Source organism: Fusarium proliferatum (assembly GCF_900067095.1).
Source record: "Fusarium proliferatum ET1 genome assembly, contig: FPRO_scaffold004, whole genome shotgun sequence".
NCBI classification, from domain to species: Eukaryota; Fungi; Ascomycota; class Sordariomycetes; order Hypocreales; family Nectriaceae; genus Fusarium; species Fusarium proliferatum.
The window spans coordinates 178,266-200,968 of record NW_022194793.1 but is presented as its reverse complement, the minus strand read 5'-3'; the positions used below and the strand labels follow the sequence as shown (position 1 = coordinate 200,968).

At 47.5% G+C, this 22,703-nt stretch overlaps 9 protein-coding genes across 9 annotated transcripts; 6 read left to right on the top strand and 3 right to left on the bottom strand.

The window, feature by feature from the left end:
- Positions 1–149: 149 nt before the first annotated feature.
- Positions 150–887, top strand: FPRO_04264 (uncharacterized protein; the record flags this gene model as incomplete). Its single annotated transcript, XM_031229755.1, has 1 exon — positions 150–887. One exon carries the CDS (start codon positions 150–152, stop codon positions 885–887), a length of 738 nt encoding a protein of 245 aa, XP_031079960.1.
- Positions 888–4,839: 3,952 nt separating this feature from the next.
- On the top strand, positions 4,840–5,653 carry FPRO_04263 (uncharacterized protein; the record flags this gene model as incomplete). The annotated part of the gene is made up of 2 exons (XM_031229754.1): positions 4,840–5,239; positions 5,292–5,653. 2 exons carry the CDS (start codon positions 4,840–4,842, stop codon positions 5,651–5,653), a joined length of 762 nt encoding a protein of 253 aa, XP_031079959.1.
- Positions 5,654–7,455: 1,802 nt separating this feature from the next.
- On the top strand, positions 7,456–8,624 carry FPRO_04262 (uncharacterized protein; the record flags this gene model as incomplete). Its single annotated transcript, XM_031229753.1, has 3 exons — positions 7,456–7,513; positions 7,592–7,890; positions 7,944–8,624. The coding sequence occupies 3 exons, from the start codon at positions 7,456–7,458 to the stop codon at positions 8,622–8,624; spliced, it is 1,038 nt and encodes a 345-aa protein (XP_031079958.1).
- Positions 8,625–9,104: 480 nt separating this feature from the next.
- On the bottom strand, positions 9,105–9,447 carry FPRO_04261 (uncharacterized protein; the record flags this gene model as incomplete). Its single annotated transcript, XM_031229752.1, has 3 exons — positions 9,105–9,169; positions 9,233–9,368; positions 9,445–9,447. 3 exons carry the CDS (start codon positions 9,445–9,447, stop codon positions 9,105–9,107), a joined length of 204 nt encoding a protein of 67 aa, XP_031079957.1.
- A 382-nt stretch (positions 9,448–9,829) lies between these two features.
- On the top strand, positions 9,830–10,234 carry FPRO_04260 (uncharacterized protein; the record flags this gene model as incomplete). Its single annotated transcript, XM_031229751.1, has 3 exons — positions 9,830–9,937; positions 9,985–10,111; positions 10,167–10,234. The coding sequence occupies 3 exons, from the start codon at positions 9,830–9,832 to the stop codon at positions 10,232–10,234; spliced, it is 303 nt and encodes a 100-aa protein (XP_031079956.1).
- Positions 10,235–10,478: 244 nt separating this feature from the next.
- FPRO_04259 (uncharacterized protein) lies at positions 10,479–12,384 on the bottom strand (the record flags this gene model as incomplete). The annotated part of the gene is made up of 2 exons (XM_031229749.1): positions 10,479–11,161; positions 11,214–12,384. 2 exons carry the CDS (start codon positions 12,382–12,384, stop codon positions 10,479–10,481), a joined length of 1,854 nt encoding a protein of 617 aa, XP_031079955.1.
- Positions 12,385–13,420: 1,036 nt separating this feature from the next.
- Positions 13,421–14,197, bottom strand: FPRO_04258 (uncharacterized protein; the record flags this gene model as incomplete). Its single annotated transcript, XM_031229748.1, has 4 exons — positions 13,421–13,541; positions 13,615–13,736; positions 13,826–14,041; positions 14,147–14,197. The coding sequence occupies 4 exons, from the start codon at positions 14,195–14,197 to the stop codon at positions 13,421–13,423; spliced, it is 510 nt and encodes a 169-aa protein (XP_031079954.1).
- Positions 14,198–16,472: 2,275 nt separating this feature from the next.
- On the top strand, positions 16,473–18,929 carry FPRO_04257 (uncharacterized protein; the record flags this gene model as incomplete). Its single annotated transcript, XM_031229747.1, has 3 exons — positions 16,473–16,996; positions 17,052–17,345; positions 17,396–18,929. 3 exons carry the CDS (start codon positions 16,473–16,475, stop codon positions 18,927–18,929), a joined length of 2,352 nt encoding a protein of 783 aa, XP_031079953.1.
- A 1,536-nt stretch (positions 18,930–20,465) lies between these two features.
- FPRO_04256 (putative aspartate kinase) lies at positions 20,466–22,365 on the top strand (the record flags this gene model as incomplete). Its single annotated transcript, XM_031229746.1, has 6 exons — positions 20,466–20,555; positions 20,632–20,651; positions 20,752–20,832; positions 20,916–21,243; positions 21,298–22,216; positions 22,268–22,365. The coding sequence occupies 6 exons, from the start codon at positions 20,466–20,468 to the stop codon at positions 22,363–22,365; spliced, it is 1,536 nt and encodes a 511-aa protein (XP_031079952.1).
- Between the last annotated feature and the right edge of the window lie 338 nt (positions 22,366–22,703).

Genomic DNA, 22,703 nt, shown 5'->3' with positions numbered 1-22,703 from the left:
CGTCAAATTTCGAGATCAACGTTCAGCTTGTGAGACTTCGTTGATTGAGGTAGCGGCTGAACTTGTGTCATTCGACCCATCGAGCAGCGTAAGTTTATAATAGAAATGGACGCTCTCAACTATATTTTCTAATACAAGTTTCTAGGAAAATGAAGGGCGAACGACTCAGGTCAACATTTGGCCTGCTTCTGCAGAGCGGCAACACCTTTTCGAGGACAGGACAGATCCGACAACTTCACAAGACACGGCCTGCGCACCCGATCCCCAAGCCTCGACCATTCGTTCCCGATGTGCCGACCTTCCTCACCCTGATCGGCCGTGGCCTCAACAAGTACGCCAACAAGTTCCCCTCATGGAACGCCCTCTTCTCCCTCACCTCGCCAGAACTCAAGGAATTGGGTATCGAACCACCCCGAACCCGGAGGTACCTTTTGCATTGGATGCAACGATATAGAAAGGGCTCTCTGGGCCCTGGCGGAGACTTTGAATATGTCAAGGATGGACAGGCGCTCTTGAAGGTCGCAACACCGCCTCCTTCGGCCCTCAGCGATACGAAATGGGTTGTCAATGTACCCCACGATTTTACGCCTGATAAAAAGACCCCTCGAAAGGCTATTAAGAAATCTGCGGGTGGAAAAGACACTGGCTCATATCTGCTCCGACCAAACGGATATCGAGTCGTTGGTCATGAGACGATTGCTGGACCTTTTGCCCAACCCATCTCTGGAACGTCAGGAGCTATTGTGAAGGTTACGGAAGGAATGTGGGAGGACCGCCAGGGTCGCAAGCTCGACGGTGGTGAGCGCAGAAGGGCCGAGGTACGATTCAAGAAGAGGTCAGCGGAGCGAAGAGCTGAGCGTGAGGCCGAGATGCTGGCCAATATGTAATAGTTGTGTAAAAGACAAAGACACGACATGTACATTTACAACTGTAGTTTTAGCAGATATGACTGGGGTTTATGGATGGCTGAGCAAAAGCATGATTCACTCAAGTGCTGTTCCTCGGATATCTTTTGGTGTGCAAAAGAGGCTTGGTGGTCTATTATCAAGTCTGTTTCGTGGTGCCTATCTGTACATCGGTTTGCCATGTTCGTTTGTAGAGGCTGTGTGAACATTATGTCAGCGATTATGGGAGTTATCATCCTGAGGCATTGTATCAGTACCAACGCCTTATTGCCTGGTGTATTTTTTACCTCTTGGCAGGCAGAAAGAGAAGCTATTCTTGACGTAAATCCCGGATCTTATTTTCGGTAAATCTGGAGCTTATTTCAACGTCAATTGAAGTCTCCTTTGAATTCCTGTAGTGGGCCATCAACTCGTGGAAGTCTTATTGTCAAACCCCCAAAGAACAGTAGGCTATGCTAAACTAATGCAACTGTACCGTGCCCTCTTATCACCACCTAAACGTTCACATGGCATAATTTACAATGACTGAATGTCTTTAGGTGCGTAATTCTATATTTGAACATATTATGAACGGTGTTGATGCTGCACCGCCCGTTGATACAAACCTCATCCCCTGCACCGCCTGTTATGTGATTCACCTGACAAAAGAAGCATGCTGTGCGGGGATCATGCTGATTCTTTATTTTAAGCTTCTTCTTCGATTGACTAATATTATTGAGGTAGTGAAGCTGGGTACCCTACCCGTGTCTTGCACTTGATGCCTCCCAAGTGCAGTATCAACAAGCATTGAGAAGTGGGTTAATTATAACTGCATATCGGATACCCTCACTTCCGACTAATGTTGAATACATAACGGCATATGTATGGTGGGCATTCACATGGTTGTTCTCTCACTAGTTGACTGGCTTCATGTTTGTTGATCTGAAGATGGTGGTGTAGATGCAGCCACTTTCACGATGTGACAGGAAACAGAAATAGAAAATGCCTTCTCCGCACATGACTAAGAAACGGAGGTGGCTGTATGTGCATTGATACAGAACTGTTTTCATATCGTATCCTTAACTGGGCGAGGTTTTTCTGATTGTGACTTATACATTGATGACAGCCTTGTCTCATACAATTGCATGCCAAGAAGCACTCTCATAATTCTTCGATCAATGTTCATTCATTGTTCGTAACTTGGTCCTTGCTATGAAGAAATTCACGATGATTCACCAACGTCCGTGCAGATTGGCGAATATCTCGCATTCGCCTAATTGATCAGCAAATGAATCGTCAGAGGGTGGCCCCCAACTGTCGGTGTTAGAGTTTCAGCTACCGCCGCTTGATCAACGGACCTTTTGTTTGGCATATTCTTTATGGACAGCCAAGAGCTAATTATGACGAATGGGAACGGGTTCGTAACCACCTCCGGGGCATTAAATTTCACAGGGAGATGTAACATTGCAGAGGCTGCCTAAAATTGGCTTCTGCTAAGGTTGTTCTGGGCTCCAGCCTCCAAGCATGGGATACTGTATGTATAGCGTCGATCATCCGGTATCGCGGATACAGTGCAGCCCTGACGAGCTGAGGCTTGTGATTGATAATCATGAAGTTTGAGGTTCCTGGAATTTCCTAGCGACAGCAGATCAACTTGGGCTTCAGAGATCACGCGCGCCCTTTGAGAGACATATATGTACCTAGCGTGAGGGTTTTCTCGTAGCCACCTTGACCTCGTTACGATTATTTTGTGGTCTCGAGACAAGAATAGGTAGCATACCTTTACTTTACTCATCTCATCCCTATTCTCACCGACTGCTTGGTTCGGCGATGCACGGATTGACCCTCCACGATCCCATTGAGGGATGTTGTGCGAGTGCGTGTTTATAGGGCTGATGGGCCAACTTGATCGTGATGATATCACAACGTGTCCTCATATCGCATCCATGTATAGACGTACGTACGTCCAAGACAGGCCATGATGTGGAAGCCTTGAGGCAACAACTTTACTACGCAAGGCAGCCCTCTTTGGCAAAAGGATCCTGGTAGTTAAGACGGGAGGGAACTTAAAACATACATAACGCTCAAGCATAACATACGGTGTGGTATGTGTCACTGAGATACATGCTGGGTCAGTGCAGTAAAATGACCTCAGCTAAAACGTGTCCAAGTTCTCGGGCCCGTTCCAACTGAAATTTGGCTCCAGCTAAGATATCCGTTGTTGCAATGGCGATGACTCCTCTAGATCCCTGTCCATGATTATCCGGCACGCAAGATCCGGGGATGTCGGGTCGGAATCGCAGAGTGTATCTTGTGACTAGATTATCCGTGATGAGCCTTTTCTGTTCCCTAGAAAATCCGATTAAATGCCTATATCTCCCTGTAGACTTGGTTGAAGACGTTGGGTATTACGGATTATCGTCAAAGAACAGGTACATGATACATCTGCCTTACAAGGCCCGTTCTAGCACGTCCCACTATTTTTCATTACCTCGTGGCCCCAAGGCCCTACTCCCCGTCCGTCGTATATCTCGCATTCCCATTTTTGCTCCCCTTCCCTTCTCAGGTTCAGGGCGACGGGTGGCTTAGCAACGCGGCTTTTCACACAAGTTAGGTAGTGTTCCATTGGCTTTCTCCAACTTACACTGTTTCGAACCATCCATGGCAAGCAAATAATGATTAGCGTGGCTTGTTGCGAATGCACGTTTGCAGGGGGCTTACAGAGGAGACGCGTGCAACAGGTACATTCCTTTAATTACACGAAACTCAACCCTATCTTTAAAGAGTAGGTATTTCGATCTCTCAGCTGTGACGTCGTCACTGTACGTGGGCACATACGTGTTACTGTACAGTACTCGACCTGAAGTGTAGTAGCCTAAGGTATGTATGTAGCTATGTATGTATTACTTTGAGATTAGCCCCATGGGGGGGACGTTTGTAAGTCGGTGATTACAAGGTTTCCAGAGTATGACTCCTTCGCCGTCATGGGTCCAAGATAGCCTGCATGTACCTTACGTACGGTCTCTCCCTTGAATATCTGTGAGAATACGTATGTTGGTGCACCACGCGACCTGGAGAGGCCTCAGTCATGAACAAGAAATGATTTCGGATCTGATATCGCTTGAAAAGAGGCTGCCGTGTTGACGCACACCCTTGAACTTGGGCTTCGTCTTACACGCCATTCCACGCATCTGGTGGTGTACCTTAACAAGGTTGTTTAGTGCTTTTTTTTTAAATCCAGTCTGTACCGTTTTAGTTCTTTGCCTGTTCTCTCCGCCCCCTGTAACTAAGGCATGGGTCACTTATGGATATCATGGCTGATGCGAATCCTTCTTAGTCGAAGCGAATGGCGAGCAACGCCTATCAGGATTCGGTTTTTGACTCGAATGCCTCTGCAGTAAAGAGTCACCTCCAATTGCTTAATTTCCCGAAAACCCTCTTCCTGACGCATCCGCCTCGTGCCCTCCTCGTAATCTCCATACGTCAATTCTGCCCTACCCGGCTCCGCCGTTGAACCTCTACCCTCCCTCCATCTTTGATACAGTCACTCACTCACTCACTGGCCAAGATACCCCGGTCCTGGCCGATTCAATCATCCCGCTGTCGCATGGGTCCTTCAGGTACTAGTGTACTACCTATCATGGCCCAGGGTTTAAAAGTCGTTGCCTTACATGTATGTGGCTTCGTCCCTCGTTTTCGAGTTTCGTTCATACCATATCCTAATACAATTAAACTCTAACCAACTTCAGGACATCCCTATTCTGTCTGCCTAGTTATCAATCTCAGACTTCTAGTACAAGGGTGTAGTTTGTTTCAGTTGTCATTGCTACGCTACAACTCTGTCATCCGAGCCTCAGCATAAAAGTCCTACAACTTAGATGGTTCCCCCCTATTGTGTCAACAAACTCAATACCATCTTTTCAAGGCCTCCAATTTGATGACTCTCTGAGAGTAGATGTCCTTGCCGAATCAGTCGCCATCGGAATTACAAACTCCAGAAATTCGCATTCAAAGTGCTTCCCCTGACCAAGAAACTGACGAAAAGGAGAGATCAAGCGGCAAACGCTCCAAATCTCCTTCAAAACTTGCACCAACACGTCAAACAAGGTCGCAATCCTCAGGTCATAAAGACAAGAAGAAGGCATCTTCTTCCAAATCAGATTCTCACTCTTCTGAAAAGAGCAAAATGGGCGGAAGCTCAAAACATAGCTCTCACAGCTCCCATAAGGGCAGCTCATCTTCACATTCCTCAAAAAAGACAAAGTCAAGTTCAGTCGATGATGTCGATTGGTCAGATATCACAGATCCTGAAGAGAGACGAAGAATTCAGAATCGTATTGCTCAACGCAAGTTCAGTAAGTAGCAAGAATTCTGAAAAGCAAGCATGTAGCTAACACAATAAACCAGGAGAAAAGGCTCGAGAGAACAAGGAGAGAGCCGAGAGAGATTCTCGAAACCAGGAGTATGCTGGCAACAGCTACCGCATTCCCTCTGCAAACGACTTCAACTCCTATTCAGACCCTTCAGGGCTTCCTTGGGGCAGCATGAACATCGGCCACTTTGTTGGCCGTAGTCAGGAGGCCGAGAGTCGACACAGCAGCAGTAGAAGGGGAACACACAGCGCAGACGATAGCTTTGCTACAGCAACATACAGTGCTTCACCCTCATACGGCGCGCAATGGGCACAAGCAAGTTATGGTGAAAGCAGTGGAGCAGACGAGATGTATTACGATGATTCTTATCTATACGACCCAAATGCTGGTCAATGAGCTGCGAAGAAGCTATTGTAAGATCAACCCCTGTTCTCTTGGTTTCCTCGACTCATATCGATACAGTGGTTTTCGAACTTGGGAATAGAAGGAATTTAACGGACTTATCACGATTAATGCCATTGTACAACTTATCACACACCCTCTTCTGGAGTTTTTGTTTTGGTATTACCCCGCTCGCTCACATGGAGTTGGTCTTCTTGGGCTGGATTGCTATTCTTGGATGCGGCTGAGATTTGGGACGGGATGATTCAAAGCGGTCAGGCGAGGCAAGGCAAGGGATGAAGGACTAATTACGAGAGAAAAGAAGATCTCTCTTTCTATTCATAGATCATGTTTTACCATACCTAGGGCACTCCTCTACTCTGCTACTGGTTGGCGTTAAAGATGGCGGCAAGGGGATGACTTTGCATAATAAGACAACATTTGATCCAATTTGTTTGCACGATAAATTACTCGATGATTAGTTTTGAGAGTTGGATAAGCTGACAGTGGTAGGTATATGGGGGAATATGAGTTGTGCTGACCAATGAAGGGCTACTTCATATCACATTTTGAGGTCTAATCGTATGTCCATGTGCTGTAGTCCTATGTACGAGAATGTGGCCTCCAACATGTATAGCGCTATACGAATTCAGGCATACAACAACCCCTGAGAACTGAAGTATGCCTTGTTCCAGCCATGCCCCATCTTGCAAGATGTGGCCTGATACGGACATGATCTCCCATGTTTATTGCCAGCCAACACTATAACCTTAAAGCATAGTGTCGACTGGCATTTTCTTGTATACTCCAAATCGTTTAAGTTGGGACTTGAACCATATAGCCTCGCCTTTGCTGCAAAATAAGCAGTGTCGAATGTTTCCGGCGTGTATCGTATGGTAACCGTCAACCAATTCCTCAGATATCTCCCGTTCTATAGAATGTTCTCTAGACTTACAATATGCAATTTTCATTTTCTCGTCTCGAATGTTTTTAGCATTAGGTGTGGGAAGGAGGAACATGTAGCATAGCTGTGCTCGCTCAGTAGTTGTATTCGATAAGAGAGTTGTAGTTACGTGCCCGCTTAATGTCAAGACGGAGGGTCAATAATGATCTCTGGAGAGGCCATGATATCATTTTTATCTTGGCTTTAACGTATAAGTCATGCTTTTGGGTATCAATTTCTCAAATTAAGGTCTTGTCGTTCCAGAGATATTGGAGGATAATGTAATGCAATATGCATGCGACAAGTGTAATACAGGACAAGGCTTGCTAAATATTTTCTCAAGGCTAGAACTTAACCCTACCAACACAATATTTCGATTGACTCTTCATCTCATAGATCAAACCACTTCTGAACAATAACGAAGCCCTTATTTATCCAATGCTGAACAGCTTGCAATGAATAAGAAGATACTTAGTGGCACAAGCTGGCGTGTGAACCGGCGATTGCCCGTTTAGGCAATTCTTCATCCACCCTGGGTAAGTAGTGGAATGGAAAGCACGGAACGCAGTGCCCCTGCTTCCATGTGCGTGCACAAACAGTTCCTGCCCCACCCAAGTTCAACGCTTGGTCCCCTGTCAACTTTTTCTCACCGCCCGGCAGAAAAAGTGGTGATTCTGCCCAGTGCTGGTGCGCATTTCATGAAGCTATCGTCGATTCTTCTTTGCGCCATTCACCACTCAACCTTGAACACTAAGAGATTGATTTTCTTACTGATTTTTGGCAAACGGCAACGAGCTTATCGAAGTTCCTAGTTGTCCTTCTACTTCCAACTCTGTACCCAGTTTTTTTTTTTTGTCAATCCAGGACGGTCATCATGTCGTTGTCCACAACTGGCGGTGTTGCTCTCAACCCTGAGGTGAAGTCCAAAAAGGGTAAGTCATAGATAGCTACCACTTTCTTCGGTCCCTTATCCTAGTCTATGAAGCTCATCTAACGTTTGCGACATGCAGACAAGAACCTGAAGCGCAAGCAAGACAAGTCAACCAAGCTTGAGCAGCGCAAGAAGAAGCGTTCCGCCAAAGCAGAGAAGCGAGCCGTCAAGGCCGCCGGTGCCGTCAGTGCTGATCCGAAGGAGGTCGTTGGCGGCAAGCCTCGAAAGTCAAAGACCGTGGCGAAGAAAACCGTCAATGCTTCCAAGCGCAAGGAAAAGCTAAAGGCTCGTGCCGAAAAGCTCCAAGAAAAGGCAAACTTGTTGTTGGCCGAGGCCAAGAAAGCTGCTGCCCAGTACCAAGCACTTCTTGATGCTGAGGTAAGTCCACCCATCCTATAATTGTTTATTTACACACTGATTCCCCTCGCCAGAAAACCGCCAACGAGTCCAAGTCTGAGCAGGACGACGATACTTCTTCTGATTCCGAGAGTTCAGATTCTGGTTCCGATAGCTCATCTGAGGATGAGGGAGGTGCTCCCGTGACCAAGCAGCCAACCGAAGTTCCTACGAACATCCCAGCCGATGAGATCGTGATGAAGCACCGCCGACTGAGCAATGCCACTTCCGAACGAAGCCATGTTTCCGCCGCCGATATCTCCCCCGAGGCAGAGGAAGAGCCCAAGGAATCTAAGAAGGACAAGAAGAGCAAGAAGGGAAAGAAAGTAAGACTCGTTGAGCCTAAGAAGGAAGAGGAAGAGGCTGTCGAATCTGAGGCTGAGGTCGAGGAGCCCAAGGCATCTGACAAGAAAGCCAAGAAGGCCGAAAAGAAGAGGAAGCTAGCTGAGACCAAGGACAAGAAGGAAAAGGAGCCCGAGTCTGCAGCTCAGGCTGAACAATGGCAAGTCGATGATCTTGAGGGAGGCTCTGCTCGACAGGCCAAGTTCCTCCGACTTTTGGGTGGAAAGAAGGCTGGTGCTAGCGTCGCCGCCTCCCATAACACCAAGGGCGCATCCGACTCTACCAAGGCTGAGGCCGACATCCAGAAGCAGTTCGAGGCTGGTATGAAGATGAAGAACGATGGTGGCAGCAAGCGTCGTGGTCTTGGTGCATAGTTGTTTGACGCACAGTATATGTTTCGTGCTGGTATTCGCATTTGAAGCTGCCGGCTTGGCAGAAGCTCTCCTCATACAAAGAAAGGGTTGTTATTTAAATTCACGGTTCGCGGCATGGCGTCAGGTAGACAAAAAGCAAAGAAATAAACCCTCTTGTTCTGTTGTTCGAGAAGAAGTTAATGTATGTTGATTCCAGATTGCGCCTATTCTCCTGAGGTCAAAGTTCCTGCGAATTCAATACAGGTTCTCCCATGGCGAAATACAATTATATGTGTCCTTTCCCCCCTTCAGCTCCTCTGGACGGTGGACTGGTGTCCCGTGCTTGTCCATAGCTTTTAAATGATTCATAGACCCTTACTCTCCCAGATGCCAAGAAAAAATTGTAGTACCATCGCTGAGAGCGAGGTCTGGTCGGGGTATTGTTGTTTGTTGTTTGTTGTTTGTGTTGTTATAGTATAGAAAACTTCAATTGATGGAAGCTTAACCGAAGAATCGGGAGATACCCTCGAAGACGAGGCCACCAAAGATTACGAACCCAAGGATAGCTGTAGTGGCAAAGTGTTAGCAAAATGCAGCTCCTGTAACCATCGGGGTTCTTGTATACGTACAGAGCCAGAAGAGGGAGATGGGAGACTTCTGAACCTTCTCGACACGCTTCTTAATCTGACCCTCCGACTTGCCCATCTTGGCTTCATTGCCCTTGGCAAAGGCCTCGTTGCGTCGTCGCTGCTGGGGAGTTTGCGCCTACAAGGAAGTATCATGTTAGCTCCATCATGAGATCGACACTGGATTCTGTTGGAGGGTCCTGGCTGTGGCGTACCATTATGTCTGACTTGAGAGTCTGGATAAAAAGTCTGGAAAGAAATGTAGAGAAGAATTGAGTGTTGAACGGTTTCAAATATTGTCAATGGTCTTCGTCGCGTTAAAGTACTAAGATCGTATTAAGGGACAGATTTCAAGGGCCCGTGAGGGAATGGAAGTTTAAATGGGCTACTAACAATTTTGGGGACATGTGTTCCTTTCCCCTTAAAGACAGACAAGGGAAGGTGACAGGGGAGCCTAGATACCTACCTAGAGTGAAGACCGTCTCTTTCCCCCATCGGCCCCGCCCCCACTTCACTGCCACATGTGGCTGGTGCAGCTTGAAGCTTTATCGATATTATGCTGCTTTGCGTCTGTGAACTCTTCAACGAATTACCAACACAATGATTTCAACAACTTTAACGAGGCTACGACCTACGGTTTCGTCTAGAAGCCCAAAAATTATAGGAGTTTCTAGAAGAACATATGCGAACAAGCCACCAAGCCCAGTGGTATGTTTGCAAAAGTATTCGTAAGACTTATGTTGACAATCTGGCAGTCTCAATTCTATCGCACGTTCACTCGACCTATCGCAAAGACACTTCTCATTGCTGTCTTTACGTACCAATTGGCTTACTGGACTTGGGTGAAACTTGAAACAGATGAGATCCGTGCGGAGCGAGAAGGTTGGTAGCAAGACAGAATATGAGAAGATATGAGGGCTAACGAGTGAATGAATAGCAACGATAGAGAAACTTGAGACAACTATCAAGGATTATGATGCTGCTGCAAAGGCAAATAAGGCTTGAAGCGTTTAAATGAGATTATGGGGGTTCAAAACAACCCATTGTCTTTAGTTGTTCTGTGTAGAATACTGATACCTAATCACTGATGTTTATTCAAAATAGCCTTACCTGTATAAACGTATGAGCATCTTAACTTTGACATGAAATTCAGACTATCGCTAGATTTAATCTCAGATGCATCTCCGCAGAGGTCCCTCTAACAACAAACGCCCAGCATACCCAAAAAAGAAAACGAGAAATACACCTCTTATAGTATCAACCAGACCATCAATGATACAGCACTGAGCGCAAAAGCGCTTGGTCGAATAGTTACACTTGCACTAACCCTCGTCCTTGGCTCGCCGGGATAGTTACATGTTATACTCGAAATATCCGGATTCCGCCGTCCGTAGCTCACACTAAAACTTGGGAATCCAGGTTGTGGACAGGTGAAGCCTATCGCGGCGGGACATGCTTGAACAACTTCGTAGCAGACGTCCTCGCAGGGTAGCAACTCCTTGTACGGACCAGGCTTGACGGTTTCGTCGATCCAGGCGTTACGCGAGGAGTTATTTGCTGCGGCTTTGAGACCCTTGCGGAAATTATCAGGAAGCGTTGTTCCATTGGGAAAGGCTTGAAAAGCATCGCGAACAACGCTATATCTGCTGCCGCCCATAACATCCTCGCAGCGAGGTATCGTGACGGTGCAGAGCCAGCGCTTGTAGGCTTCACGACACTCATCGCAATCTCGTGCTAGCGAGTAGCGAGACTCAGGGGGTGCTTCGCAGGGTACTTGCATCATGACTCTTTCGAAATTGGCGTACATCTTTCTGGCATAATCATCGTAATGCTTGGCCAGAGCAGTATTATTGAACTTTTTGTCATTGCCAGGCACTGCATATTGTGTCTCGTTGCAGAAGTCCAGATTTGTAACCATCTTACAGTTTGTGCCTGATGATAGGTTAGCTAGTATTCAAGCAACTTGAAGCATAATTGATCTTACTGGACGAGGTTTCAAACGTGGTGGCCTTGTAGACAGTGCCTCCACCGCCTATGGTACGCCCAGACTTGGTATCTCGTTTGCTATCACTATCCGGCATCTTGACGAGGATTCCCGAGTATGTGGTACTGTGGTTGAGCCCTGCAACCAGGAATTGCTGCTTGGGCAATCCTCCTTGTCCTCGTGTCGTGAGGCCAGTCGTAACGAGATCGTTGTTTCGCCCAGTCTTCTTATCGTTGGCCCAAATTTCCGCGTGGTCCGCGAGGCCACAGGTTGAGTGTCGCAGGCCATCGATGGATCTTAATTTGTCGTCCCCGATAAATATCTGATATGGTGGCGGCCTCTTCATGATCTGCTGAGTCTCGTCCGAGTCCTGGGTCAAATCGCTGGTGAAAAGGAGGGCTGATGTTGAGTCAAAGTCCATCAACAGTAGTTGAGCAGTACCATTTTTGGCATCGTAATTGTGGTAGTACTCGTCGAAAGAAATGGCGATTTGGTATTTGTATTCTCCATCGGCCTTTGATATATTCGGAGCCACAACGCTGATGTATATGTCGTCGGTAGCATTCATAGTTAGCATAACTGCGCCCTCGTCGAATGGTATCCTGGCGGTATTAGGATTTGACTTGTTGTAATTGCCTGCCGTTGGGCACTTGATCTTGTTTGTTGTTGAAGTATAAAGACTGAGCTGCGGTGCCAGTTCTGTATTCCCGCTCTTGTCTTTAGTCTTTAGAGTTGGCCTGGAACAAGTATTGGCAGACACATAGACAGTCTTTGTCTCTGCTCGACGAGTGTTCTGATGCGCGGTCTCCCCGGTTGTTTTATGATCATCGTCCCTCTTGTCCTTCCCGAACAACGTCTTCTTATCCACAATGTAACAAACAGTCCCTCCAGGAATTATCGGTCTACTATCGGGGCCATTGTTCGTTAATAACGGTTGTTCTGGCGGGGCACGGCCAACAATACTGCGATCAAATGCCGCAAACTCTGGTTCGTATATCAATTCCGATGTATCGCTTCGTTCGATAAGTGTTTCAAAGTCGAAGACCGAGTTGGGTGATGAAAGTGTAGCTTCAGTGTTTCCAGGAGCGCAGAGCATCAAGCTCAATGCCAGAACTGATAGATAAGTAATTATCGACGTGGACGGTCTTGACGTGGGCGAATTGGGTATCATGATGGTGGCCTTTCCCTCCAGGGGCTTTTGCCTTTTCGTTGAGTTCGAGCTTGATTTATCGACACGCAATCAGCAAATGAACGTGCGGTTTTCTTCGCATGTGGTTGTTATTGACGCCGAGTTATCATCGTGAGCTCTCCCAAGACCGAATCATAGAGAGCATTAGTTATCGTGGTGAAAAGACGGAAAATACGAAACAAATTGAACGGTTCAGCGCAGGATAAGATGCTAACTTAGTCGTTGAGGCTGACAAGCATGTGCCGTCCACTTGTTGATGCGCCAAGGAATCGAGAGTCGCAAGGGGAAGTGAGGCGCAGTCAAAGGTTAATTCGGGAACGGCACAGCCACAAGCACACTCAGCTTCAACAATAGAATCGGTTCGGATCTTTTTTTGGGTCTGGGCGAACGGGTACAAAGCTCGGGCCACTAAAAAAGGGTTCTGTGGCCACTACTTACCACTACGTCAAGTGTAAGTCAAGTCAGGCCAGATCGGATAAGATTGGATCGCAGGCCAACAAGCTTGGAGCTTGGCCACCAGTGAGAAGTTAACGATTAGTGACATAGCAATATATGTTGATATTTTGAGACAGCTGAGCACGCGACAGTTGCAGTTGAATGCTTATAGAACGCGGGAAATACCCGATACCTTACCATGGGTATTTAATTGCAAAACCAAAGATGTGGGGTAGGCAAACGGTATACCAGCAATACGTGTTCTCATGAAGCTCCAAAAAGAGCATCTCTCAAAGCAAAACAAGATATTTCTAGTGCATTCATTCATCACACAAAGTCATCCACACGATACGAGTCTTCCTGAACAACCCAGCAGTCCAATACAGCTTCTCTAGCTGGTGTAAATCCTAACCCTGGCCAGTCCTCCTCCTCATTCCCTCCAATTTGCGTAGCGTGGTTTTGAAGCTGAGTAGTTCCTATAAATAACCATTTCCTGTTCCTCTAATACCGAGATTGCTTGATCCGGGGCATGCGACAATTCGCAAGAGTTAGTTTGGCGATCAAGCTAAACTTTGGAGACCGTTTACTCGGTCTTGTCGAGGCCGTCAGCCTTGGCGCGGAGGCCAGAGGCAGTCGAGCCAGTCTGCTGGAAGTATCGGCCGAGGGTAGGGGCCAGGAAAGATCGGAAGATGAGCTCAGCACCCCTAACCAGTTTCTGTCAGTATTTGAAGCGAATCCTCCGGATAGCGGGGCAGCAAGACCCGCATGGCAACTTACCGGAAGGCAGGGAGAGAGAGCCAGAGGAGGAAGATAAACTTGAAGACGTAGTAGAAGGGGAACCAGTAGACGACCTGGACGAAGCTCTCAATCACAGTGAAAAGAGAGAATACGACCCAGTACTGTAAAACTAGTTAGCGACCGCTTGTGATCGTAGGAAGCCTCGGCAAAGCCCGGGATCAGCTCCGATGGTAGGAAAAAGGCCACGTACAGTCAACCACTGAGTATCATCCTCCTTGTTGTGAGTGAAGAGGGCACCAAGAGAGTAGTAGCCAGGGATGACGAAACCAGCGAGGTTGGTCAGAAGCTGGCCTCCGAGGTTGAAGATAATGAGGAAGAAGTAGAGAGCGCCGACACCGATGGCGGCATAGGCTTTGGGAACACCAGCCTGCTTCTCGAGGTTGTTGAGGGCGGGGTACTTGGAGAGCTATACGGATGGCATCAGTGTCAGCATTTTGCAAGGTAACGTTGCGCAATTTGTGCTCGACTGCAATGCGGCGGCTATAATCGCAGGGTGAGGGGATATGCGTACCTCGCGGTCGAGCTGACCAAGGTACTGCTGAGCCTTATCTTGGGCGGACATTGTTGGTTATGGCAGATTTTATGTGAGTGTGGTTTTGTCAAAGAAGTTGTGATGCTGTGAGAGAGTTGAAAAAAAGGTGTTGGAGGGGTTGGTTGTGTGGTGTATTGAAATAGCTAACTTAGCGTCCAATACGTAAGAGGAGTTGAATGGGCTGGAAGAGGGCAGCTTTTATCGTGGCGCTAGCTGCAGCTGAGATGGGGGGAAGATATGGAACCCAATCACTGAGGTACAAGGCCTAGCGAATCTTGGAAGCAGGAAGAAAATTGACGCGGAGACAATCAGTGACAATGACCGAGAGTGACTGTGTGTCAGTGGCTTGTGACCCTGTAAGTTCGGGGGTTTTTGCGAGATGAAGTGCTAAGTTGATCAGCAAGACGATTGAGGCTTGTGATGTTGTGCAGGTGATGAATATTTTACTCATTAGTATGAAAACTGTATCAGATTGTATTCATATAAATACTGTGTATTTTGCAGTTGACTTTTTTCAATTTTTGGTCACATATACATATCTCCTGATAGAGAGAGCAATCCGAACGTACGTCAGATTGGACGATTCCAGGTATGACGCAGTGTACTTTGTTCCCTAGCGCCGTTGCACACTATCACATGTACCTACAGCAAAAATGAAAGAATTACATCATTCGGGAGGGCAAACCTCAACGGTTTGGAGGCTACATACAGCGGGACGCAGGAAACTTGCATAAATCTCGGAGTATTGGATTCTGCAGTGATAGTATGAACATATATATGTATATGTCCGTCATAAGTGGTTCCTAGGATATCAAACATATAAATTGTTATGCTATAGGGTCGAGACACAATGAATTGTGGCAGATGTAAGCAAACAAGGTACGAAGTACAATGTCGTGATATTTGTATGGGAGGACTGCCGCGAGCTTGCAGAAGTTCGTGATAGAAGAAAGAATATGTATAGTAATCATCTGGACTCTTAATAACACTAAGATGCTCATCGTCTGATACTCACCGTCTTTATGCCGTTTGTTAGCTAGATGTCTCGACGGTTGTCCGGGCCCAGGCCTATTTATCTGTCTCGTTTGCTTCCCTTGGGGTGGATTGTGACTGATCGTGATCTCGTGTCCATATCATACGCAGAACATGTGCTTCGCATCTCACATCTCCCCTGGACAACTGAATCTCTGCCAAGAAGCTGGACGGAGGTTGAACCAGTCTCTGTCTACGAAGATTCACGTTGCAGTGGACGATCATGGGCCGTGAAGGGCAACGGAGATCTCCTCCATAACTGAGAACGCATCCGAGTTCTCGCGGTGAGCACCTTTGGCCGGGGATGGTATAGCAGTTTCAAGCCTCAAAACACAGATCGAGGGCATCGTAAAAGAAGCAATGATTCGCAGCCAGTCAAATCTCGTTTCTCATCATAACAGGAATTTCGGCTAATTTACCATACCCTTCCAATGAGAGCCGGGTGAGACAAGCCAATAGAACAAGTGGATAACGCCCCCGCTCTGGCTGCGAGCAAGATTACCTAACTGAACTGAACCACCGACCATCCATTTCTCGTTGACCTCGCAACGACAAAACAAGGACAACAACAGCTCCAGGAACGTCAAATTGTTACCCTCAGCGCCGCGCCATATTGCACCCGAGTAGCTCCTTGCGCGGCATCTTTGAAACGAGTTTCTTTCTATTCAGCTTCCGCTGGTCTTTTTTTCCCTTCTCGCGACTCTCTTGAGGTCCCTTTTTCACTCGAGTTTCATTGTTATTGACGTCGGCGCATCCGAACACCCCAGCCCAGCCAATGTTTGTTGTTTAGCCCGCCCACAAATTCCTCTCTTCCGTCAACCAAGTCAACACAAAGTCCCGGTCGGTTCAGGTTCAGCCCAGTCCAGCCCAGTCTCGTCTCGTACCTCACTCAATTAAGTATGGAGCATAACAGTAGGTTTACTTTCTCCCTTGTTTTTCTTCCCAGACAACCCCATACCCAAACAACCTCATCTCCTCCTGCTTGAGGCACCTAGTACGGACGCGCTACTCAGTGGGAAAGTCTAAACACACAACACAACATAACAATCTTTTAACTTCGCTGCTAAAGCATAACATCCCCTCATTTTATTCATGTCAAGCTACAAAGTCTCCGGTTGTTGACAAGTTCAATTCAGTGGATATAACAGACCAGAATCAAGCTCAAGGTCCAACCACCCGCGCCGCCGTCAGATCGACTCGACGACCGTTATCCCGTGCTTCAACAGCTTCCCTCAACAGCTTAGAGCAGCCTGCCTTTCCCGACGCTTCAGACATGTACAACGCGCAATGGATGACGGCCCAGCATGGACAGGTTCATCCAAATGGCCAAATACACCCAAATGCACACGTCCACGGTCATGCTCAGGTTAAGGACATGAACACGCCTCAGATGTCAGCAGAGGATATCATGATGGCTCAGCAACTCCAAGCAACCCAGGATTTCTCAATGGACGCCTCAATGAGTGCACCAATGGGTCACCAGATGCAATATCAACAACAAAAACATGCCATGCAAAGGCACCCGTTACCCGCTGAGCAGTATAACAGCCATGCCAGTTTCACCGAGGGAGATAGCCAAATGATGGAGAGGGACGACAACGACGAGAACTCCTTTGCTGGAATGATTGGAGCCCCAAAGCCCGCGTCCAATAGATCGAGTGCAAATAACGAGATTGAAATGAGAGCTCTATTCAAAGCCAACGAGCATCGCAGCCTCCCTGACGTGGCCAGCGAGCTTCATGGAAATGAACGAGGTCCAAACTCAGAGCGAACCCGACAGGTTTTTGCAATGCTCTGGTACGTCGTGAAATGTTTACCATATTTTGCAACAGGTATGCTAATCGCCCCATAGGATCCATGGCGTCTGTGAAAGGGGCAAGGGTTCCGTACCTCGAGGACGAGTATACGCCAACTACGCGTCGAGATGTGCTACTGAACGAATCACCGTACTTAATCCCGCTAGCTTCGGGAAGCTTGTTAGGGTGTTGTTTCCCGGTCTAAAGACACGGCGACTCGGTGTTCGCGGAGAGTCCAAATATCATTATGTGAACTTCACACTCAAGGAGGACCAGGCCGAGGTTAGGGAGCCTTCAGTGCAGCCAACCCGCGCTCTACCAGAACCTCCGGCCTTCACTCAAAGCTTCAAGTTAGCTTTATCCCTGACCGTAATTTGTATGTGCTTGCTAACAGAAGTAGCACTCTTCCTTCGCAGACGACTATCAGTTTGAGCCAAGGGGCCCTTCCGTCCCCTCAAATTGGCAGCACTGAGACCAACTCGGCCCCAGTATCGCAAAAGTCCGGCTTCCAGTCACGTAGCATATACAACCAGCCACAGATTGCCAACATTGCCCACCTCAGCTCTAGCACAACAAAGACTCAGCTCGAACTGGGCTTCCGTCCCGAGTCTGATGGGCCTGTTGACCCTGAGGAACCTCTTATTCTTCCTAACCTCGAGCCTTACCTCCCTCAAGGCACCGACCCCGACGCTGCCAAGTCTCTATTCGCATTGTATCGCGCCCACTGCACATCACTAGTCGATTGTATCCGTTTCTGTAAAGAGAAGACCTTCTTCCATCTTTATGGTGCTTTCCAAGGGACTCTCACCATGCCTGTGTTGAAACTGTTTGGGAACCCGGCCTTGGCTCCTTGGATTGAGGAGTGTGATTTCATCCTCTACCAGCGTATGATGAGCATCGTATCTGGTTTGAAACTCCAGGTTGTTCCTAAGTATGTTTTGGATATTTTCAGGTCCATATCGGATAGACTCGTGATGCACATTCGTGAGTCTTTTCAAGGCCAGCCACAGCACGTAATCCGTGCTAAGGAGGGGCCCGCGGCACTCTTTGTTGGACTCATCGACCGCGCGCTGAGAGTCAACTTGACAGCTCACGCTGCTGCTAATTTCCTTTCATCCCGTGAGCAGCGTAATCAGATGTATATCGACTGGATCACAACAATCCGGCCTCGAAAGATTGCCGAATGTGTTCCTACTCGGGGTATGGACGATGTTGTGAATCTTCTGCTTAACGAGATTCGAGATCTCGTTGATCCCACAGACGTGCCTTGGGAGGTGGAATGTCTCACTATATATGGAGATGTTTTGTCGCGCAAAGGTCGGCCATCTGATAGTGATGTCGACGGTGGCGCCGAAGCTTCCGGTGAAAAGGGCGAGTCATACCAGCTTGATCGTTGGGTAACATTCCTCAACAGTCTACCGACCAGGTTCCCTTACGCCTCAGCCAGCGACATCATGCTATGCGTCGAGAGGATTGGTACTGCTGTGATGCGAGACCTCACCATGAACCAGGGTAAGAGCTTCAGTTCATGGTGGGTGACCAAAACATGGATAGATGAGCTGGTCTGCTTTATGGTGGAGGAGGGAGGATTTATGAAGCAAAAAAGGAGCCAGACAACATGGTCGACAACGCCCACACCACCCCAAGCAACAAAAGACACGAGCCGGCAACCCTCCCGATACAGCGGCGGTAGTGACGAATTCAACCTGAACAATTCATCACAAAACCAAGGGGAACGCGCTCCCTTCCCCCCAGCCAACAAACCCAACCAGAACTCGATGGGTATGAGTGGGGGCGATGTCCACGACGATAGCGGAATCGGTATTAGGACGCCCGAGGAAGACTTCCCCATGGACAAGTTTGGGTTCACCGGCACAGACAACCAGGAGCATGCCCTATTGGAAGGGGCAGAATTCACTGTTGATGAGCTTTGAAGGACTTCAAGCAAGGCCGCAAGGCCCGCGCGCGCGTGTGTGTGTATGGGTGTCTACCTGACACGGTGATTGGCGTTCCGGGATTGGGATATCGATTATACCCTTGGTTGATTTATATTAATACAGTTGTCAGTGTTTCCCAGAGGAGGGTGTCCTAATTGCCAGACATGATGGGACGATGGAACGACGACATGATGATGGCCTAGAAGCAGAAGCGGGAAGTGAAGTGCGCTGAGTTTGGCGAATTGAGCGAAGGGGGCCTGGAAGACTGGAAGATAGAGGATTGGGGATGATTGTTTCTGTGTACACATCAGCTGAAAGGTTTGGTTCTGGAGTTTTTGAGCATAAATGGTGTCGGGTTTGGCAAAGGCGCACCATGAGAACCCATTGGGAGGGGTTGATTTCTTCGCATCGTCAAATACACTGCAGGCTTTTGGCTGATCGTATTATCCCTTTGTTCCTTTGTAAGTGAGGAATGCCTTACCGTCCCATTCTCTCTTTTGTTATAATAATAACAAATCACTCTGAGCTCTATGTATAATGAATGACTGACTGTCGACGACGATGTAAGTGAGTCGTCTCTGGTGGGGTAGCTTGAGTGGAGTTTAAGTTATTAGCGTAGTGGGGGTCATGAATCTCTAGTGAGCTTAACCTAAACGTGTGTACCTACCTACCTTAATGAAGGACGAAGCCGAAGCCGGAACCTGTAGCAAGGTCGAGTCATACCATTTACTGAATATTATAGAGGGAGCACCCCTGTATGAGCTGTTATTTCGGAGGCAACGTCGGTCTTGTTCTCAAATACTGACTCTAGAGTCCATAGGATGATGCTACAACATGAGCCATATATAAATAATATTTCTTGTCTTCATTTATAGTCCTTGGTTCTTGAAACTTGATATATACATCTGTGCCTCCTTTCTGTTGAGACGTTGTTCTTGACCGCACTTAATCGTCTTGAAAGTCAAGCTCCGTTCCCGGACAACTGATTTCATATCCAGTCTTTGATATTGGATATTCGCATTTAGAGCCTCAAACCGTCGGTCGCTGTGTCAATACCGAATTTACTTTCATCTTTGTCTAGGGGATTGCAATTTGGTACTGGTTTCAGTATTCGATAATACGCCAATCGTATCCAATTGCTGTCGATCTCTCATCCATCTACACTTGGCACCTCTTTACGCTTCAATTGGATTCAATCTATTGACTGCACTGTCGCATTCTACAGATCATATCATACGTACTCCTCATTATACCACCATTTTCGTATCTCTTCACCTTGAGGGTACTGATTCAGGAATTCCGGAGGTGGTTCGGCGCTTGTCCGTGGGTACAGTGCCTCAATAAAAGATCGGTCGGTACCTTATTAGTGCCTCAATCGAGCTCAATTTTTTTTTTTTCCCTCGTCGTTACTCAGCCGGAAAAAAAGGAACTCCACCACCATTACTCTCTGAATCAGCCTTAGTTTTGGGGGATCCACGTTTCAGAGACTCGAATCTTTGACATCTGGTTTTGAACCTCGAAGAAAAAGCAAACATGGGAAGCCTCTCGCATTGCAATTCGCCGTCTCTCGGCTGGGTCGTTCAAAAATTCGGCGGCACAAGCGTGGGCAAGTTTCCGGATAAGGTTTGTTGACTCCCGTTGAGCTTCGGAGAGGCATTATTCTGTGGTTTTTATACACATGGCTAACTAGGACGTGCAGATTGCTACAGATATTGTCAGGTATGATATTTCCCTGAAGATGTTTGGATGTGGAAAAGAAAGAGAAAGAGAGAAATGGCTTGAAAATGTCTTTTATGACTGTAACTGACCCCGCCAATAGAGCCAGCTTGTCTCAAAACAGAGTCATCGTCGTTTGCTCTGCCAGAAGCACGGGCAAGAAAGCTGAAGGAACCACTAGTCGGTACGTCTATGCTCTGGTATTTTCATAAACAGAGACTGTCTATAACGTCAATTGGCATGATCGGAATACTAATGGCGCAATAGACTACTCGCCGTCTATGGCAAGCTCCGAGGTGTCGGCGCCGCCATGTGCGTCGATGAGGAGCAGCAGAACGAATTGGTTGAGCAAGCTCGTGGATTGATGCTTGATATCTGCAACGATCATGTCTTTGCTGCTGAGGCTTATATCCAAGATCCTTCTATACGTGGAAAACTCATTCAGACAATCAAGGATGAGTGTCAAGAGCTGGTCGAGTATATCGTCGCTGCGAAGCGATTTAACCTTGAGATCAACTCAAGAGCAAAGGATCGTGTTATCAGCTTCGGTGAGAAATTGAGCTGCCGTTTTATGGCGGCTCTTTTGCAGGATAAGGTGAGTAATACGCTGTTGACTTATATCTATGAGTTTCACACTAACATGAACCAGGGCGTCGAGTCTGAATATGTCGACCTCTGCGATTCATTCCACTATGATGCTAGCGAGAGACTCGACGACAAGTTCTACCGCACTGCTTCAGAGGCTTTTACCCGTAAGATCGCCGCTTGTGAGAGCCGCGTCCCTGTCGTTACCGGTTTCTTTGGCAACGTTCCTGGCAGTCTCATCGATGGTGACATCGGCCGTGGCTACACTGATCTTTGTGCGGCCCTCTGTGCTGTAGGCGTCAAGGCTGAGGAACTCCAGGTCTGGAAGGAGGTTGATGGTATCTTTTCAGCCGATCCCTCCAAGGTGCCCACCGCACGCCTACTCTCGTCTATCACACCCTCCGAAGCAGCTGAGTTGACATTCTATGGCTCAGAGGTTATCCACCACCTCACTATGGACCAAGTGATCCGTGCTGAACCGCCGATCCCTATTCGCATCAAGAATGTCAAGAACCCTCGCGGCAATGGCACTATTGTCGTTCCTGACCGCATCCTCTCGGCCAGCCATCAACTTACACGGGACTCTCCCAAGCCTCAGGTAGAACACAAGAAGCCGAAGCGACCTACAGCCGTCACCATCAAGGACCACATCAGCGTGATCAATGTGCATTCGAATAAGAGATCGATTTCGCACGGATTCTTCGCTCGCGTCTTTTCTATCCTGGACACTTACTCCATCTCGGTCGATCTTATCTCTACTTCTGAAGTTCACGTCTCTATGGCTATTCACTCGAGCAGTCAGCAGGTCGAGGCTTTTGGTAAAGCCACCAAAGAGCTTGCTGAGTGTGGTGATGTGAGCGTGCTCAATGACATGGCTATTCTGAGCTTGGTTGGTGCTGAGATGAAGAACATGGTCGGTATTGCAGGCCGCATGTTTTCTACTCTGGGAGAACACAATGTCAACCTCGAAATGATCTCACAAGGTATGCATGAATCTCATCTTTAAAGAGAAGTCCACTAACGAAGTTGAACAGGTGCCAGTGAGATCAACATCTCTTGCGTGATAAGTGCACGGGATGCTACTCGGGCTATGAATGTGTTGCACACACATCTCTTCACATTCCTTGAGTGAACGACATGTAGGAGCATGATATATATGGCATTCGCATGCAATGGGAGTTGGTAGGGGTATCCTTACGGACTTGAGTTTTTGTATAGGCAACTCGTTCTGCAGTGTGTTTGACCATGTTGTTCAAAGGTGTTTTTGGAGTTTTGCTGGTAAAAAAAACTGGGTTAGAGTTGGCATGATGGATATATAGCATTGAAAGGGCAGACGATTTATATCAACTATTGTTTTAGAAGGGAATTTCAACGATAACTCTCATGGATAGACTATTAGGGGCGAAACTAAAAAAGAGGCTGTAAGTAGGTAAGTTCTATAACTTTAAGAAACATCCTTATTTCTGGAGG